General features: G+C 47.7%; 1 protein-coding gene across 9 annotated transcripts in view; it reads left to right on the top strand.

The window, feature by feature from the left end:
* Positions 1-3,390, top strand: part of PAK3 (p21 (RAC1) activated kinase 3) — a 220,260-nt gene extending 216,870 nt beyond the window's left edge. For all 9 annotated transcript variants that reach the window (XM_073361188.1, XM_073361189.1, XM_073361187.1 and 6 more), the window contains one exon: positions 160-3,390. In XM_073361188.1, coding sequence (XP_073217289.1) covers positions 160-249 — 90 coding nt within the window. In that variant the 3' untranslated portion in view covers positions 250-3,390. The remainder of the gene's footprint in view (positions 1-159) is intronic.
* Positions 3,391-14,662: the final 11,272 nt, after the last annotated feature.

Below are 14,662 nucleotides of genomic sequence, written 5' to 3'. Positions count from 1 at the left end.
TTCGTGTTTTGAAAAGTTACATAGCATTGTGTCTTTTTAAATAAAATTAGAGCCTCAGGATGGCGCAAGCACAACCAAAAAGCTGCTTGACAGTTAGGGTAAATGGGCTTTGAATGGAAAATAATGAATAATTTTTCTTTCTGTTTTTGTTTTAAATAGCATCCATTTTTGAAATTAGCCAAGCCTCTCTCCAGCCTGACTCCTCTCATCATTGCAGCAAAGGAAGCAATTAAGAACAGCAGCCGCTAGCATTGTGGACTGGCTTTACCCCAGGCCAGCTCCCTCCAGAGCAGGACTGAACAAAACTCTGTAAAACCTCAATTCTTGTGCTGCAGGACAGGCAGACATAAGGACAAACAAACAGTCACAGTCATGATGGAGGCCAGCTGTTTTCCAGCTCTTCGAGGACTAGAAACCTAACACGTGTCTTCTTCCTGCTCTCTGATTCCTTGATTTATTTCTCAGATGAAACAGGGCCCAAAACCAAGCTGCCAGGCCAGAAATCGCCTTGTTGTCTCAGCCATCTCCAAGGTCAAACAAACTCAGTAGCGAGACTCCCAGTGACCATCCTATGCATTTCACTTTTAAATGATTGGTTGGTTCTTAAAGATTCACAGTCACTTTTCTGAGTTTTTTGGTTTGGTTTGGAATGGAAGAAGGGTCCTCCTGCATTGAGAAACCTCCTCCAGGTCGAGTTGTCTTTTGAATACAACCCATTCGCTAGTATTTGCCCATTCATGGTACTGTTAGATGAGAAGGATGAAAGTGAAGGTGCTTTTCCAACCAAAATTAAATAGCCCGCCGAGCAGGAATCGCATCCTGCTGAGATATACCCTTTTAGCTGTGAACATGCAGAGTTTGGGTCCTTCACAGCACAATGTGTGCAATTAACAATGGTACTTTTGCCTTGGTGAGGTTCTTGTAAACTGAAAAGCGGAACAGGCAGCAAGTTTGTTCAGAAAGGACTCGTCTGATATAAAGCTGTAATAAAAATGGCAGCCCAGTCTTACTAGGTGCTGAATCTCTCCTCCAAAGTGCTCAGCACACAACTTCCCCGGCAGTGAGCTGGAAGGGCACTCCCCTGAAGGGAACTGAGGACGCTCAGCCCCTTTGCAGACGGGAGGCACTCAGTGCCCTGTGGGATTACACCAGCTGTTCATAGCGTGAGACCCTAACCAACAGTAGGCTAAAATCTGCTATCAGCTGCCTCCACGCCAATGCAGCCCTATTTATACTTGGGTTTGTACCGATGTAATGGAGGGGCAGAATTCAGCCTAGCGATTCTGTGAACTGAGTTTGCCCATCCTCTTGGCTGGGTTGTGACTGCTGAAAAGGGACAGGTAGCGTCTGTAAAATTCCCAATCAATTAGGGACCCCAGTGCTCTAAACTGTTACTCCGGTGAGTGCCCCTTAGTCATGTGAATAATCCTATTGAACTTGTTGGGGCTACTCCAGTGAGTAGGAGTTTGCACGATTTTGTTCTGCATGAGCTCTCTGCCAATCCAACAAAAGAGGGTGGAGAAAATGTATTTAAACTAGAGGTTTTGTAGTGCCAGGTGAAGGGAGGGAAAGAGAAATGCAGAATAGCGTACATAAATACTCTTAGGCCATAAACTGGGTCAGCATTTAACTCTCCCCTCAATGCATGCACCAAACTCGCCTTAATGCTGGTATGTATATATCGAGGGGAGAATAATTGCTGGAAATGACTGAGGATTGTACTGGCTAGTAAATTTATTTGTAAAGGAGCAGAATAGTATAACTAAACAATTCGTATTATGTGAAGAGGACAGACGTGGTTGGCTTTCACTTCGCAAAATAACGTGTACGGAATATTTGCTGCTGGATTTTAGGGTTAAGACTGCATTTAAAAATCAAAGCCCTTTGAAACAACAGTAGGATATGGGGTATTGGTAGTGGGGAGCCTGCCTCTGTAAAAATAATAATAAACCCTCGAATGTAGCTCAAGGTGACTTCACATTTAGTTTCTGATACTTCAAGGAGCTGAGCATTCCTCAGAGGTGCTAAGTATCCTCAACTCATAGTTAGTAAGAGTTAAGGGTGCTCAGCCCTTTCCTGGATTAGGCCTTGAGCCTTTGGCTTTGGATTTTAGTCAGATCTTTGGGTTGTGACTTTCATTAATATTGCCAACTGGCTGGCCCTCATTATTTGTCCACCTCAGTTTCTGTGGGGCTTGACTGAGGCAGTGTTTGTTAGTTTACCATACTCAGCTGTTAAATAACTTTCCCCAGTCTCCTGGGATGCAGAACAAGTTTTTGCTTTTGTTTTATGCCCAAATAAGTAAAGATCCTTTTTCTGCAGTGGGGTCATTTTTGTCTTTGTCATCTCAGGTTAGACATCTAGGGGATGGGAGTTTAGGCTTCTTTGAAAATCCAGTGATTCAAACTCATGAAGGCCCAACCTTATTTTGTAAAGCATCAGTCGGAATGAAATGAATTTAAATTCCACACAAGAAGTAAAAGAGCAAGTGACAGTTTCTATTTCCAGGGTAGCTTTTTCTTTTCTTTGTATCTACAAAGCTGTGGACATCCGTCCCTTGAAAGGAAAGCACTTTCTGTGGAGCATTTCTGGTGGACATCCAGGACAAATCTTTTTGGGGGGAGGTTATGCTATTCAATTTGCTCTGAGTTTTTTCCATGGTTGTTTTTTTCAGCTATAAATATTTTGCCTTTTTATCCCAGCTCCACCCTTCAAAGAAAGAATTTAAAAAGGTATAATCAAAGATATACGCTTCAGAACCGTTTGTGCTCCAGTGTGTGAAATATTGTAGACACTGGCTTTTTAAATGCAACTGCTTTAATAAGAGGCCTTAATTTTTATTTTATTTTTATTGTAAAAATATTTTATTTTGCAGCAGCAAATCCAGAGATTTTACTTTTTAAAAAAATTCCAAGCATGCCGACAAGATTCAATAGAAATCCAGTTCCTGCCAGTGATTGCAACCAGCGCACAAGATATAATTGCCCAGCTGAGTACTCTGTAAAAGGGACCAATTACTTTATGTCCCTTTTTATAAGGGACTAGTAGCATTCCTAAAGCTCTTCACTGGGGAGAGTCTGTGGCACTAAATGCTACAAGGCAGTGGATGCAAAAAGATAGGAGCTGCTTTTATGTCCTCCTGAATTTGGAGGCAGACTTGGAAGTGGAAAACAATCCTGAAAGAGACAGGCCTTGTGTGTGAATTACGGAACTGAAAAATAGCACATCAGGATAGGCATTGCCTTTGCAGAACAAAAAAGATATAAACAATCAGATAAGTCTGTGGTACCATCTCATTTATTGAGAGCCATCCCTGGTTTAGGCAATTATATATATTTTAAGGAGTATTAGAGAGAAGCTAAAAGAAAAGGAGGACTTGTGGCAACTTAGAGACTAACAAATTTATTTGAGCATAAGCTTTCGTGAGCTACAGCTCACTTCATCAGATGCATTGAAGTGAGCTGTAGCTCACGAAAGCTTATGCTCAAATAGATTGGTTAGTCTCTAAGGTGCCACAAGTCCTCCTTTTCTTTTTGCGAATACAGACTAACATGGCTGCTACTCTGAAACTAGAGATAAGCTGTTCCTCCTGCCAAAAGCATATATAAAGATAAACATACTGTACATGTTTCAGACACTTTCATTCCAGGTATTAATAGACCGGTTAATTTCCTTTTTCTATTTCATTTTTAAATTCATAATACAGTAAAGAACTTCCCGGTCTCAAATGTTGTTCCAGTCCCCTATAATATTGAGGTGTGAAAATGGCCGTTAGCTCACCATGGTTCCGAAAGGTCCTAGGACAGGAGCAAGAAAGCAGTAAAATCAGGGAAGCTTGAGAAGCACAGTACAGATTATTTATTTAAGAAAATGGAAAAGGAAAAAAAAAAGCCTTACATGTAACAGGGCTTCTGCATGCATTCACAGGAGCCAGAGAGGAATTGCTGGATCTTACAGTGCTCTCAGGTTTTGGTCACAGTATCGGGCAACGGTTGTGTTATCACCTGTTGTGTCTTTCTGCTTTTGTAAATATGTATGTGTCTGTTTTCCATCAGTGGCTACTGGTTGGCCAAATCTCACTGTACACAGATGAACTCAGTTATTTATTTATTCTGTTGTTGTTGTTGTTGAGGTTTCTTTGAGGCTAGTGAGAGCACCTCAACATTATAGTTCCTATCAGCCAGTCCCCCCAGTTTCTGCCCCCAGCACATTCCAGTCACTAAAGAAGGGAAATACTAAATCATATCCAATTGCTTATGTAGTTGTTACTTCCCATATGGAGTCATGGTTTTGGCTACATAAGGAATATTCCTCAATACTGTACATTAAGCATGTAAATAAATATATTTCTTTGCTCAGCGGGTTTGCATACGAATTGGTTGACAAGCCAGAGAGATTCCATAAAATCTACCAGTGAAGGCAGGAGGAAATGTTGCTTTGCTTGAAACACCAGGGCATGCACAGCAAAGCTAGATTAGCCTTTATGAGCTGTATAAAAGACCGCTAGTCTGCATGTTTCCCCAATGGAGTATCATTCATTCACACTCAGTAATTTAAAGATGGGCGGTGGGGGGAAGTGACTAAGGCCCAGAAGCAAAGCCTCCAGCTTTCAAGATGGTTATTCTCTTGGACAGGGAAAGTATCTTCATTTTTAATCCATATTTTTCAGGACCAGGGAAAGGACAACCTCTGTGTTTCAAGGACAACCATTCTGATATCTTGCTCGGGTTTCTACCATAGCATCTGCATCTTGAGATCTTCAAGTATCTTTAAAACACTTCATTGCTCATGCCCATCCTTGATCTAAAGCGATAGTTCTCTCTAGGTGAACACTGCGGAATCTTGCTTACACCTTTTCCTCTGTTTATCAATGGTTCAGAGATGAGCCAGCATTCTGGGGTTGCGTCACAAACGCATAAACCCATGCTTGGAGGTGAAATCCACGTGTTTTGGCTCAACGCATGGGTTGTGTGGATCTTTGGGAACAGCTGCAGTCTCAAAAAGGGTGTGGCAGGGTGGGAGAAAGAAGCTTATGTTCTCTTCATTGGTGCCTTCCGGTCAGTCATCGGTCTGATTCTGCAAATACTATTACTGCTTAGCTATTCTTCTGAGTAAGTTTCAGAATCTGACCGTGACTTAGGAAATTGTGGGTAACATAAGATATTAATGTTAAAGTTGCTTTAATGAAAAATGACCTTTTTTACTTTTGGAGCATGGTGGCTTTGCACCTGACATTTCCCCAAAGGATTAAAAATGTCTGCATTAGCATCTGTGTGCCAGTTGCAGCTGTCTCCAAGCTAGTGGGGCCCACATTCATAGCCACTCATGCTTAGTGCTCAATTACTGCAAGACATGGCCAGAGACACCTGCTTTTACCAGTTGCGTATTAAATGTGTCAAAACAAGGTAGGAAAGAGAGGACTGAAATCAGGAGCAGTGAGCTGGCAATCATTGCAGATGGATCTGAGAGGCATCAATGCACACTTTCAAATACATGTTTGAATCGAAGACTACAAGTGAGGAAATACCTAGCAATTATCATTTGTGTGTCTTCCCTTCACTCCCTTTAGGGACTTGGATCAGCTAGAAGAATATTTCCAAAGAGAGAAGCAAAAGGGGGTTAACCCCTGCTGTTATTGCTCTTCCTAGTCTCTACATTTTATTTGGTTGCTTTTACCCTTTCTGCACCCCTCTCTGCTCCTTCCATCCTCAGTGGCTTCTAACCAAGTATCATTATCTGAGACACAGTGGTCAAACTTCTCAATTCATTCCTTTTTTGATTGCCTGTTTACAGCAGTGTTTTAAATCGGCATCCTCAGCCCGGAGACCAAGTCCTTCATGGGCATAACCTCCACTAGATCACTGCCTGCAATCCCAAGACATTCCTGAGCCTAAGTCTCCCAGATATGACATGCTGGCCTAATATAGTAGGAGACTTAGGGAATAATGTTGGCTTGATTTGTTCTAAACTAAAATCCTTTTGCTGCTGAATATTCTCTGTTTCGTTTGTCCAACCTTACGGTACACTTAGGGAACAGATATAGGATCCAGTTCTGCTCTCATTGAAATCAGTAAGAATTTTGCCATTGACTTCAATGACAGCAGCAGCTGGCCCTTAATTAGCAGGTGCTGGTAAGGCAGAGCCACCCAAACAGAATGTCACTTTATGTGCTGGCTGCTGCGAAGTATTCCCTGGAGAAGTAGGGATGTGCAAGAGAGTCAGACCCAGTCTATTCTTTCGTACGAGGTGCTTAACATATAATCGGTCCAATGTTGCACTTTTGAGGCATTCTTTTACATCCATGCCTGCTAAGATTTTGACCTCTGAACTTCCAGGTTACAAACGAAATGTGTGCACAGTTGCTTTGAATCTTTATATTAGTCTTAGGCTGTGTTAATAAATCTGTCTGTTGAACAACAACAACAAAAGGCTGGTCAACTCTTTGGTTGCAAATCCCATAAATGTCTGGCTGCTTGGACTTGGAGGGTGAGCGAGCTACGGACATGTCCCAATCGCAAAGTACTGTACAGACCAGTAGGCCATGGTGGAAATAATAACTAACCTTATGGGTAGAACTTGAGTCCAGGGGCTATACCAGGGAGTTATTCTAGAGCTTGTATATGTCTATTTACACTGCACTGCTTGTGCTGTACGCACATATACACCTACCTTCTAGTAAGATCTGGCAAAAGAATCCTGCAACCATTTACTGGCTTGAGTTTTAACCATCTGTAAACTTCCGGTCAATCAGAAGCAACTAGTTTACAGCTATACTAGTGTCTGCTGGGTTTTTCTTCAGGGTACCCAGACAAACGTAAACAGGAGGATCCTACATTTTCATTGTTTATCAAAAATGTATCTCATTTTGCTGTACATTCCTTTTTTTAGGACGTGTTTATCTGTAAAAAAAAAAAAAGTGTGTAGTGGAATTCTTCTGTAGCTTTGGATTAAGAGGTACTTACGATCTTTTTAAGAAGAGAACTAAGTTCTTTACTTTGTAAATATGCTGATGGCATGGACCCATTGTACTGACCTCAGCATCCATTTTTTTAAAAGAATTTTTTCTTTCCAACATTAAGTTATTTTAAATTGTGGTTGAAGCAATAGAAAATTGAAATATGGATTGTGCATGACTGTGTCTTGAGTGTAAAAATATTGCAGTTTGAAACTTGGACCTAAAGTATTGCAAATAAAAGTTATAAATACCACTGAACTGTGTTTTCTCAGCTCTCTCCATAGGATTTCCCTATGATGTACAGTAAAATAATATCAGGGCTGAATTAAGACCATCCCCCTGTGGTTCTGCCCCCACTTGGAGCATGGGTGGTAAGTGTAGTGGCAGCAGTGTATGGGCTGGGCCTGCTGCAGTCTTTACTTCCTACCACACACATAGTCCTTTGTGGGGTTTGCATTGGCAGAAGCTCCCAGAACTATGGGTCTTGGAGGTAACTCCTCTTTGAGATGCATAGGGAGTTCACCCTCCTCCAGGCTGTCTGCAAACTCAGGCAGACGTCATTCCTTTGGTTACACACTGTTCATGTTTTAAGCCTTTCTGAGACCTCCTGTCACTGATCCATATTGTTATATTCAGACAAAACATTCATTCTCGCTAGCTCATCAGCTGTCAGTCCTCAATGAGTCCTCCTCTACCTGTCATCCTCCATCTAGATGTTGGAGCTCTTGTATCTCTTGGCTTTACAAAGCTCTAGACAGCCATGTATTTCACTGCTCCACCACTTGGAAACTTCACTTAGTGCTGTGATTTTTCAGCTTATGTTTTGCCCATTATCATATTTATAAACCATAAAATGCCAAAAATGAATATGTATTACACAGCTGGAGATAAGCTACATTCCCTGCCCTACAAACAAGTCACAAGGAGGGGGAACTTTAGCTTTTATTCTAACACACACACACACACATACACCTTAAAAGAACATTATTAAGTTGCAGAGTTAAGCACTCAAAGTCAGGAAATGCCAGAATTAAGATTGCCGGTGCAGCCTTAATTTGGTCCCTTGTGCACATGCATTATGAGACAGTCACTAATTACATTATCACACACTGTTATCACAAGACTCCTGCCTCACTCAGGGCACAGAATGGCCAGCCAGTGGCTCTCACAGATATTTGCTGACAGCAGAGGAATGGTGAGACTCCGGAATCTTGGATTCCATTCCAGAGTCAAGGAGAATTTGCTCTAGTGGCCACAGCCCGTTCTGCCCATTCCCATGCAAGCATGATCCATTCTGCCCTATCTCCTCCAAAATTGTCTCTATCCCAGACTCGTCTCCATTCCTGGCTCCTCCTTCCAGTGCCACTTTTCTCACCTAGTCAGTCCCATTCTCCATGCCTCAGGCTTCCCATCCTAAGCCAAGTCTTCACCTCCGGATGGTGGCCCAGCCCCATTCTCCTCATCCCTCCAGTCCTAGTCCCAGGCTCCTAGCCTATGCAGTTCCAGTATTCCCTTCCCCCAACTCTGTCCGTCTCCTTGCCCACTCTTTTCCAGCCCAACTCCTAGATCCCATTTCCATCTTGCTCCCCCCCAAGCCTACCCACATTCCCCTCTCCAGGCTTTTTGTCCCAATCCACTTCCCCCTGCAGTTCTGCCTCCTGTCTTCTCTACAAGTGACTCAGACAGCTTCCTATTCCATGCTGTCTGGGCCCAGCATGGATGGCATTGAGTGCAAAGGAGAGACAGTCTTCCTGCTAGCAGTTCAGGTAGACATAGATTGGCCCACAGCAGGCCAGAGCTGCAATTGCAGGGACAGTTGCCCCAGGCTGGAACATGCCAAGTGCGATGGAACCCTCAGGGAAGTTAGGGGTGAAAATCTAAGTCATCTCCACTGAGCGTGCACAAACTGTAATTTTTGAAAGGTTTATATGTATAGTTGGATGGATTTTCATGAGGATGGCATTTCTGACAGAAACACTGCCCCCCCCCAACAAATTTCAAGTTCCTGCTCCAAAGTAAGTGGGGGTAGGGCGGAAGGGGTGGGGAAGGGGTGGAGGTGGGCACTAGAGATTCTCAAAGCAAAGATGGACAAAATCACATATTTTTCACTAGCCTCCTCAGAAACACCTGAATTGTTCTAACTGAAATTTTGCTGCGGCAGCTACCTGGCATGTAAAAATTTCAGTCCAAACTGTTAATGTTTGGCAAACTTAAGAATTGAAAACAGGGACTTATAATGGGAAATGTTGGGCAACCTTAAAACTAGCAGACCTGCCCTGCCACTAAGATGCCAAAAAGCACTGAAACTGTTTTACAGCATGCAATGTAGTGGTCCCAGGATATTAGCGACAAGGTGGGTGAGGGAAAAGCTTTTAGTGGACCCACTCCTATGGGTGAGAATGCTTTAGGTCTGACCTGAAGAACTCTGTGTAGCTTGAAAGCTTCTCTCTCTCACCAACAGAAGTTGGGCCAATAAAAGCTATTACCTCACCCACCGTGTCTCTCTCTGACAGCATGCCAGTCATAGTGAAGTGAGCATCTACCAAATGAGGCAATCAGACTCCGGGCACTCACATCTGTCTTGACCTTGCCTTACATGCAGTTTAATGTTTGACATAACATCATATAGAGCCTAGGTTCGCATTTCAGATAACCAACATCAGCTACCATGGTGCTGAATGGACAGAAACAAGTTACAGCCTTAGCTATGATAGGGTTTTTTCATCTTATGAGCCATGGCACGAGGCAGGCAGTGCACTGAAATTCAGGAGCCCTGTGTCAGTGCCTGACTCTGCCTCAGCCTTTCAGGGTGACCTTGACCAAGTCACTTATTTAGGGCCAGATATACAAATTGTATTGAAGTGCCTAAAGACATGCCAAGTGGGCTTTCAAAAGCTCCTAAGTGAGTTAAGCCCCTATCTTGTTTAGGTGATGTTTATGACTCCCATTAGGTGCCACTTTGCAACTTTAGGCAGCTAGATGCCTTTCTAAATCCGGCCTTATTCTCTCTGCGTTCAACCTCCATCATTAAAACTGGAAGCCTATAAGTCCCCCCAATTCTCAGGGGTATTGTGAGGCTAATGTCTGCAACGGCTAGCTAAACGTGGCCAACCCTGGAACAGTGCACGTAAGGGCAGAATGTGGCCCTTTGAGCCTGTCTTACAAATGTCAAGTGCTGCCAATCATTTGTATGCCAGATTCTGTGAGAGGCTCATGTCAAACAGACGGTGGTGATTTGCCTTGGAGGCTGGTGCACACAGCTGATGAAACAGCGAGCATGTCCTGTGCTCTACACGCCTGTGTCCTTGAGTCAGGAGTGGATTGTTAATTGTGAGCTTAATAGCATAAGATGCGCCGGGCAATCAGTGGACTCAAGCCTGCTGTGGGGTAACCCCATATTTCCAGTATGTTCCCCACCTCACTTCTTCTAACATTAAGGTGAGCAGTTCAGTGGGTATTTTACAAGGTAGCATCTGCCAAGGCTTAACGCACCTGTTTTCTATTCATAGCCACCTGGAAACTAGCTGTGTTATAAGGGCCAGCAGCTTGTGAGCAGGGCATTTTGCCGAAGATGTGCCAGCGTGTTGTCTGGGGACCTGGGGCTTGGCATGGTAGACGCAGTCAGCAGGGGGTGCCAATGGAACACGGCTCTATAGGGATTGGGGGGGCAGTTGGAATCCTTTTTGAGGCAGGGTCATAGGAAGGGCTGGCCTAAGGGCAGTGGGCGGGGGACGCAAGTGCTAGTGAGAGGATTTCCAGTTGGCAGAGTTGCTGGGGTGCATGTTGCTGGGGGGGGGGGCAGCAAGGAGGAGGGGTTGATTTGGGTGCAGTCAGGGTACATGGCAGTCAGTCAGATGGAGGAGTGCTTATTGTGACGTTAGCAACAGGTTGGGTGAGCTAAGGCCAAAGGGCACCGTGAAAGTCGACACTGAACATCATTGACTGGCTCCATATTTTGCCCTCATGTACACCAAGATAAAGCCAACAAAATGGCACTCAAGGCCGTGCAATTTACACCACAAGGGAACTGACACCCCCCCAGCATGCCTGGACACGTTACACCTAGAGCCAGCCAGGAAAACAACTTGAGCCACAGAAAAGCCAGTGGTTCCTACCCCACATTTCAGCATCCTGGCCCACATAGCTCAGCGCTGGGGACAGCCATGACTTTCCTCCTTTGCCCACAACACGTCACACCGCAGGTCTCCAGCAAATGGAAGTGAAGTAGGGGGGCCAATTTCAGTGGCTGTGTTACATGCTGGATTGCTGTCAAATACAGTAGGTCCAGCCAAGTACAACACACCAGCTATGCTGCTGAATGTAGCAGGTACCATTACTGGCAATGAAACACTTCCGTACGGTACAGCAGCCTCACAAGCAAACTGATTTGCCAACCCACACCTCTCTGGTTTGTGCAAACTTTAGTGCTTGCCCATGATTAGCGGGGCCAAGCTATATGTTGCAAGACTAAAGGGGTGGGGGGGATTCATGTGACCATTCCAGCAACCATGTTTTGGGTGGAGTGAATGTCACACTGCTACAGGGCCGATGCTACCAAGCAGGGATTTTTTGGTTTGCAAAGAAAGATGACAGGACATTACAGAATGCAAAAAGTGTGCTTTGTGGCTTCACAGCATGCCTCTTTCACCAACAGAAGTTGGTGCTCATGAAAGCTATTACCTCACCCCTATCTTGGTTTTCATGACCATACTGGGACCAACACGACTGCAACGCCACTGCAAAATACTAAATGGAGGCCTATTCCACACCAGGCTTTTGCATCAGTATAGCTACAATCCACCCCCCCAACCCAAGTGACATAGCTACACCTAGCTAACCCACAATGTAGACCAGCACTAGGGCTGCAGAAAAATTCTTCCAGTGCCCATGCTATCACCTCACCAAGACCAGATTAACCTTGTGTGGGCCCAGCACCAAACACATTTGTGGGCCCCCCCATGGGAGCAATGGGGTATGGGGTGTATGTGTGTTGGAGGGCGGTGGCGGTCACTGGAGTGAGGGACTGGCTGGTAGGGTTACCATATTTGAACATTCAAAAAAGAGGACACTCCACATTGGGGTGCTGTCAGCCCCGCCCACAGTCTACCCTGCTCCTCCCACGCTCCGCACCCCTCTCTCCCCAGGTCCCGCCCCCCTCCCCACTCGGCCCTGCCACCGCACCCCTCCTCACCCCCTGGCCCGCCGCTGGCTTGCTGCATCCCTCCTCAGTCCCCTACCCACCGCTCGCCTCCTCCCACCTGCTGCTCGCCTCCTCACTCCCCTGCCAGAAACCCCCATGCCCGCCCTGAGAACTCCCACCTGCTGCTGGCTCATCGCTTACCTCCTCAGCCCCCACCCGCCTGCTGCTGGCTCCCTCGCCGCTCACCTCTTCAACCCCGGCTGCCCGCCGCTGGCCTTTTCACCCCCCACACCTGCCCGCCTCCTCACCCTGCCCGCCTGCCACCTGCCACCTCACCCTCCCGCCCGCCCCTTGCCTCCTTACCCTCCCGCCTGCCCGCCCGCCAGCCAGCCAGCCACTGGCTCCCTCACTGCTCATTTCTTCACCAACCCCTCCGCTCCCCGCTCGCCTACTCATCCCTCCTGCCGCAGGTCCCTCTGGCTCCTAGGATCAGGGCGGGGCATGGCAGTGGGCTCTCTGCACACTGCCGGTGCCTGCAAGCCCCGCTCCACGGCTCCGGCAGCTCCCATCTAGGATTACCATACGTCCCTATTTTCCTGGACGTTTTTAGATATTTAAAAATTCCTCTGGGATGGCTATTTAAGAACTAAAAAGCCAGACATGTCCAGGAAAATATGGTAACCCTACTGGCTGGGGGCAATGGTGCAGGGGTGGCCCTGCTCTGTGCAGCCAGCATGAGGGCACTGTTTACAAACCCACAACTGCCATATGTAAACTGGCCCACCCATCCCTGAGGTGCCAGCGTGCCCCTTCCCCTCGGGAGGCAGGCCCACGCCATGTCACACCACCCCAGTGCCCCCCGTCCACCCATGCCCAGCACCCCCCAATGCCACGTGCATTCTTGCCCAGAGACCTCCCACATAGATTCCCTATGCCCAGCACCCATCCCCCAATGACTCGTATGCCCAGCACCCCCCTGGACTTGCTATGCCCAGTACCCCCTTGCCCAGAGACACATCCCCCGCCCCTAGCTGGTCCCCAGAACTGCACAGCACCCTGCACACCACATGCCCTGCCCAGTGCCCCCCACCACAAGTGCTCAGCACCTAATATTCCTGAGGGAATGCTGCACCAAAAACATTAAAAATTCTACGCACAATGTTTTAAAATTCTGCAAATGTTATTTGTCAATAAATAAATATGGAGGCTCCAGCATGACAGTGGGAAGCACAGGCCACTGGCTGCATGTTGGTGGCAGATCACCTTTGCCCCGGTTCAATGAGATGGCAATGAGGCTGCACCAGACCCTGAGACAGTGCCAGGGCTGGACCTGCCCCAGAAATACCCGGGGCCCTGCCCCTCCGTGCCACATGCACCAGGTGTGGGTGAGCAGGCTCAGCCTGGCAGCAGGAGCTAAGTACAGAGGGCCTCAGCCTGGCAGCAGGGGCTAAGTACAGAGGTGGCTCCAGATGGCAGTAAGAGGGGGTCTGTGTGGAACAATCTGGCTGTGGACGGCTCAGTGGGGGGATCTGCACATAGACTTGTTGCTGGAGGGGGGTTGGGCAATGGGATACTGCAGAAGGGTCCAGGTGAAGGTGGTTGGGGGCTCAGCAGGGGGAGTCTAGGTGTGGGGCGCTCAGTGTGTGTGTTGGGGGGGGGGAATCCAGGTGCAGGGGAGGCGGAGTGGGCTTGTCAGGGTGTGGGGGTTTGATGGGCCTGCTTAATGGGGGAGTCCCAGCTGCTGCCAAGGGGATGCCACATGCCGGGCTCCCGCTTGCCTCCTTCCTCTGCTTTGCCTCTCGCCTTCTCATCCCCATCCCATGCTCCTTCCCCATCCCGTGCCTTTCCCCCAGCCCCAGCGTGCCCCTGCCCCAAAAGGCACGCTCTGTTGTACAGAAGGGGCGCACGCCCAGCACGAGGCCACAGAAAGTGCCGGCCACCTGCAAAGTCAGCGGAGCTGAGCAGCACCCTCTTTCAGCCAGTCAGCTCTGCACTTGCAGAAATGAGGAGCGGGGGCATGTGATCCTGTGTGCCCCCCACCCCTTTCCTCTGTCTGGGGGGAGCAATGCTCCCCCAACAGCATTCCCCACTCCCGGCATCCCTTTACTTTTCCGTCACCTTCTGCAGGGAAGCAAATAAATCTGCGGGGGGCGGGGGTGAGTGAGGGAAAGAACCTGTTTTCATCCCCCCAGGAGTAGCCCACACAGAGCCCCCCACACACACTGCCCAGCACCCCAAGGAACACAGATCTCCCCCATCCCCCACTGCCCCCCGCACTGCCCAGTGCCGCCCCACAGATTCCCCCAGAGACCCACTTCTCCTGGCCCTGTGCCCCCGCCTCCCCAGCCACAGTCACTAGTCCCACGGGGAGGTGACCGTGTCCGCTGAGCTGAGCCGGCAGCACAGCTGGGGCCAGTCAGGGATTGAGCCAGTCCCTTGGGAGTGGCCCGATCGGCCAGGCCAGAGTGGGAGCAGGGACCGGTCCAGCCCCTGCACTGGTCCCGGGAGGCTCAGCCGTGGGGAGGTGGGTGGGATCCCCACAGGTGATGGCCAGCAGAGACCGCGCG

The sequence above is a fragment of the Lepidochelys kempii genome, chromosome 9 (genome assembly GCF_965140265.1).
Source record: "Lepidochelys kempii isolate rLepKem1 chromosome 9, rLepKem1.hap2, whole genome shotgun sequence".
NCBI lineage: Eukaryota > Metazoa > Chordata > Testudines > Cheloniidae > Lepidochelys > Lepidochelys kempii.
The sequence above is the reverse complement of the archived record's forward strand: the minus strand, read 5'-3'. Positions and strand labels throughout refer to the sequence as shown.